Raw genomic sequence first — 5,581 nt, forward strand, 5'->3', positions numbered from 1 at the left:
AAAAAGAAAGAGGATGTGAAACACCGCTTTGGAGCTGTGAAAGCCCTGACAGTGTGACTTATGCAAACCGATTCTTTTCTTTTCTTTTTTCTTTTCTTTTTTTAGTACTGGCTCTGCTATGTATTTTCGGGCACCGTGCACGTATTAAAGACGTATTAAAGACTACAGCCTGTACATACTTATAGTTATAGAATATTCACAACATACTTCATACCGTGTGCATTATAACATACCATAATAGACCCATTTCTGTAATATACTTACATATCTATGTTATTGCCAATATATATTGTAATATATCTATATCACTAAAGCACTTCTGGATGGATGCAAACTGCATTTCGTTGCCCTGTACCTGTGCATGTGCAATGACAATAAAGTTGAATTCTATTCTAATTCTATTCTATTCTATGTATTAAAAATGTATTAAAATCTTGTGTAGAACTAAATACAGAGCAATCACGCTTGTAATACCCCATTCTACCACTAGATGGTAGCAGAGAGGCTGTGATTTTCATATGTGTATCGGTAATACACTTGCCTTCATACATGACTCAATAAACGTAAACCTCTACAGTAAGTAAAATCGATATTTAAAGGGTATTATTATTATTATTATTATTATTATTATTATTATTTTGCTGCTCCTTTTTGGAGTCGCCATAGTGGATCACACCAACCCTCTGCTTGTCCTCCTTCACTGCATCCATGACCCTTCTCTGCAGTCTTCCTCTTTGACTTCTGGCTGGATGCTAACATATTCAGATTTCTTTGTCCAGTGTATCCACTATCCTTCCTCTGCACATGTACAAACAATGTCAGCCTTTGAAAATTTGTCTCCAAACCACTCGACCTGAGCTGTCCCTCTGATATACTAATTCCTAATCTTGTACGAATCCTGGTCATTCCCATCAAAAATTTTAGACTGCCACCTCCATTTGGCCCGTGTTTTTGTCACTGTCTCCACCATTTATCTTGCACTCTTGCTGCTATCCTTCTGTCACAAATCAGCCCTGACACTCATCTCCACCCTACCTACACTTCTCTTTTGTGCTCTGTCTGTTGCTTTGGATGGTTGAACTCATCTAACCTTCACTACCTCTACTTCTGGCATCTTCATCATTTCACCTATCTCCCTCTCATGTAGACGCATGTACTCCGTCTTGCTTCTACCGACTTTCATTCATCCTCTGTCCACCTCTGCAGGTTCTCTTCCACCAGCTCCCTCCTCTCACTGCAGATCGCCACGTCATCTGCAAACAAACTGTTACCCACCAATGTCCCGCTGCGCTCATATATATGTCTCTGATAGATATTTAAAAGGTGAGTACAATTTATGTTCACATTTTTTGACTGTATAAGTAATGTAATTTTAATCACACATAATAATAATAAAGCAGGAAGCTTTCTATAAAAGAGTGACATCTTTGATATCTATAAATATGTTTTCATCAGGGGATAATCATACTGCCCCTGCTGTAAATGTCAAACTCCTTGTAACGCAGATAATCTTTCAGCCTGGGAGGAAGAGGAAGGAAGTTGATAAAAGCTGGTGCTCTCAAACGCAGGTGTCTAAGGTGCTCCCTTATCCGCAGGCGACACAGGTGCTTCAGGCTCCGCACATTTCCTGTCAGACAAAAAAAGTCAGCAACTACAGATGAAGCGCACATTTTTGCTGACAACAGGTAGTGAGCAGTTCATACTTTGAATGTGGCAGATTTCTGGCCACTGTTTCTGCTCCTGCAGTGTGTCCTTTAGTTTGGTGCAGAAGGAGACGTGGTCAGTGTAGTCAAGCATGATGCGCACCACCTGGGCAGATAAGTGCTTCAGCCAGGATACTGTTATCACCTCACAGAACTAGAAAGGAAAGAGAGATGTGACAGTCAATCTGAAACTTTGTAGAATAGCATTACTCCATTGCACTTCACATGTTCCAGTCTTTATCAATTTTTTTAGCATAAACTTGGCCTCACCACCATGTCTTTAATGACTGACGTCGTCCAAGCAGTGTAATCATGGGAACTGTCACCATATGGACAGTCAAAGCAGCGCTTCACGTCATAACCATGGTTCAGGATCATTCTCAGCATAACCTCATCTTTTAAGGCATACTGCAGCGCTGAGGGGAAATGAGTGGTGTTGACACGGGAGTAGTAGTTGACATTTGCCCCATACTTCAGCAAGATGTTGATCAGTTCATAATTGCCCTGTCTCAGAGCCACCTGTAGACAGTTGATGGGATCCTGGTTCACGAGAGCCCCGGCCTCTAACAGTAAGCGGGTGCACTGGAGGTCATTGTTGGACACAGCAAAAAAGAGGGCAGACTTGCGGTCATCATCATAGTTGCGGCGGATCCTTGGGTGCAGCATGAAGTTTGGATCGTAGCCAGCTTTGAGCAGTATCTCCACACACTGGGCGTGTCCCCCAGCAGCTGCAGAATGGAGAGGACTCATCCCACTTTCCTTTACAGCATGCAGCTTCGTCACTGGGATGAGATGTTCCAGTGCTCTGTAAAAAAAACAACCCAAAAAAAATCTTTATGTGAGAACATGATATTGGTTGAAATCCTATTTAAAAATTCAGGAAAATAAGTATAGATAATGCTCACAGTCTGTGTCCATGGTATGCCACTCGATGAATTGGCAGGTGCCCACTATAAAGGGGTACGTTTGGATCTGCACCGTGTTCCAGCAGCAAGGAGATTATGTCAGGATTTCCTGATGCCGCTGCATCAAACAAAATCGTACCTGACTCCGACTCACACCACACCTGTGCACCTAAAAAATGAATTAAAGCACTATGAGAACATGCATTTACTTATATACATATGTAAAAGCAAAAGGAGATGGAATCACTACATTTACCTTTCTGTAACAGAACCTCCACCACATTTAGATGTCCATTCTGTGCAGCCAGAGCCAGTGGAGTTTTCTTTTTAACGTCACATGCATTTGGATTAGCACCAGACTCTAAGAGCAGATACACAAAATTCTCCAAGCCTAAAAACGCGGATTCATGTAGAGCTGTCCTGTCCAGTGGTCCGGTTTGGTCTATTTTGGCATTGTAACGAAGCAACAGCGTGGCCAAATCATACTGATCATTTAGAAGAGCTGTGAGCAAAAGGAGCAGGAGAGAAAAGGATGAGAAAGTGTCACACATGTTGAGGTATCTCTAAAATAAAATGTGTTTGAAGTTAGACGAACATAGCGCGAGATACCTGCCACTAATGGAGAATCCTGCTCGTCATTCTGGAGATCTGGGTTGCTACCATTCTGTAACAGGAATGTAGCATTCTCTCTGAGCCCGTGGACCACAGCTAAAAACAGTGGCGTCTCACCCTTCAGAGTGCGACACTGGGCTGCACCCGGGGGTGATGCTGGAACCCAAACACCCAGGAACCGATCAACACCTCAGGGTTGAAATGAACAAGCCTGTGCCAGTCAAAAGTTACAGCTACATTTACCTGAAAAGATAATCTCTAGCACCTTCTTATTCTGCTGTGCCGCAGCCTCGTGCAGCGGGATCCATCCTCGTGTATCAACTCTGGACAGAGTCTCCGGTTGGGCTGCAAGTCTGTTCAGGGCATTCTCATCACCTGAATATGAAGACGGGACGTATCAGATCTTTGAGAAAGATTCAGAATTGTCTGAATCAGCACTGAGGTTAAAGGTCATCAGCTTACCCTCCTTAATTGCTTTAAAAATCTCATCAGGGTCTTCACAAGGTTTCAGATCACTATTTAAAGTTATTGCACAGAATAAGGATTCACTTAAACAAACAAGACATTCATAATATAGATACTTATATGTGAATGCTGGGTGAGTAGATAGAAACCTTGGATTTAATCCTTTTAGCTTTCTATACTGAATTAGACTTTGTTCAATAATATATTGCGTTGCCTCATCTTCATCCAAGTCTTCCTCTGATTGATAAAAGTCATCTTCTGTTTCCATGCTCATCTGACAAGTGTAAAAAGAGCCAGTGCAGAAGGGGTTACTCTGAGGAGGCACAGCTATAAGGTAAACAAGAGCATTAAATCACACACCACTCACAGTCCTGAATAACAACTGCAACACAGTGCAGCTAAGCAGGAAATGTGGCAGTCAGTCTCATTGTTTTTACTTTACTGACACCATAATACATGCAGGATATTGGATCTAATGACTTTAATTGGACTTATTGTCCCAATTTTCAGTCTAATAACTCTCAATGTCAAAAGCAAATCTCCAGTTGAGAAGCTGCAGGGTTTTTTTTTTCTTTCAGCATCGGCAAAACAAACAAATGGAGATTCACAAATGACTCCAGTGGACATTTCTTAAAAAGAACATATAAAGCAGCAGAGGAAATGCTGTTACGAGAGCAGAGACTGCAACACGACACAAAGTTATAGCATGGAAATTCAAATGCCACATGTATTGCAACAGTTTGTATAATATGACAGCGTGGCATTCAAGCTCCACACTAATCAAGTTTTCAACCAAATAAAAATGTTTTTCATCGCGTGGTGTTTACCTTCAGTCAAAAAGCTGCTCTCTGTGTAGTTTTAACACCAGTATAGCCAGGGGGCTCTTTAGCAGCCACACATACTGGGGCTATTTATATCCTGCCCTCTCTCTCTCTCTCTCTCTCTCTCTCACACACACACACACACACACACACACACACACACACACACACACACTATAAATATCAGATCACAAGGTCTTCACAGCCAGTTTCTAGTTTGACCCACTAAGCAACTGCAACAACTGCCATCATTCAACTCATAAGCAATTGTATTCATAATGCAAAATCTAATATTCAAACACAAACCAACAGTTGGTTCACTTTGGAAGTTCACCCCCTCCATAAAATACAATTTTAAAATACAATTTTTCAGATTTAACAAGATTGTTTTCTTTGTGCATAGCACACTGCTAAATTCAATTATATTTAATCTCTTATGATTCACCCTAAAAGACTTTTATTTTCTACTTGTTATTGCTGCTGCACATTAATAGCTTATAGTCTATAGATGGTATCAGCTCACACTGAGGGAAAAGGAGGCAAACAGGTTACTAAGAAGGCAAATGAACAGCGAGAAAAAGGACAAAAGGTTTATAATAAGGTATCAGTCTAGACAGCAAAACTAGTTTGGAAGCTGAGGCTCTCCGTCAGTAGGTTTTCTAAGTATAATCCATGTTTTTATCTTTAGAGTGATCATTTTATTGGGCTTGTGTCCACCTTAGTATTACAGCACATGAAAAAAGTCACTCCAAGGAGACACATGGCTAAATGTAAAAACTGTAAAGGCATAACTGCAATGATATACCGTATAGGTGTAACTATCCTTTAAGCGTTCAAAGAATGTTTGCAATGTTCTTGGCTTATTCTTGTGTACTGCAGTCAAACGTTGTATTAAGTAAAATAAGAACCTACATGAAATATATTTTTAAAATGTGAGCCAAATATTTTGAAACCAGTGTGTTTGCAATTAATTTTTGACAGGTTTTTCCATCAGGACTCACACAGCACCAGCTGAGCACCGAGGCGTACCTGTTTCCATGTCTTTCTGTTCAAAAAAAGAAAACAGCACATCTGA

At 40.8% G+C, this 5,581-nt stretch overlaps 1 protein-coding gene across 1 annotated transcript; it reads right to left on the reverse strand.

The window, feature by feature from the left end:
* Positions 1–1,345: 1,345 nt before the first annotated feature.
* asb14b (ankyrin repeat and SOCS box containing 14b) lies at positions 1,346–4,652 on the reverse strand. The gene is made up of 10 exons (XM_026154163.2): positions 4,513–4,652; positions 3,835–3,959; positions 3,683–3,735; positions 3,464–3,595; positions 3,218–3,376; positions 2,865–3,110; positions 2,609–2,777; positions 1,974–2,508; positions 1,704–1,857; positions 1,346–1,627 (listed from the first exon to the last, which is right to left on the reverse strand). The coding sequence occupies exons 2-10, from the start codon at positions 3,957–3,959 to the stop codon at positions 1,452–1,454; spliced, it is 1,749 nt and encodes a 582-aa protein (XP_026009948.2). The 5' UTR covers positions 4,513–4,652; the 3' UTR covers positions 1,346–1,451.
* Positions 4,653–5,581: the final 929 nt, after the last annotated feature.

The sequence above is a fragment of the Astatotilapia calliptera genome, chromosome 20 (assembly GCF_964374335.1).
Source record: "Astatotilapia calliptera chromosome 20, fAstCal68.1, whole genome shotgun sequence".
Lineage (NCBI taxonomy): Eukaryota > Metazoa > Chordata > Actinopteri > Cichliformes > Cichlidae > Astatotilapia > Astatotilapia calliptera.

Excerpts from the sequence above, each read along its gene's own strand:
- asb14b (XM_026154163.2), bottom strand. The coding sequence starts at position 3,959 with ATGAGCATGGAAACAGAAGATGACTTTTATCAATCAGAGGAAGACTTG. Across the intron at positions 2,509-2,608 it reads GCATACCATGGACACAGACT|AGCACTGGAACATCTCATCC; the intron begins GTGAGCATTATC and ends TTTTTTTTACAG. Across the intron at positions 1,628-1,703 it reads AGAAATCTGCCACATTCAAA|GAAATGTGCGGAGCCTGAAG; the intron begins GTATGAACTGCT and ends TTTGTCTGACAG.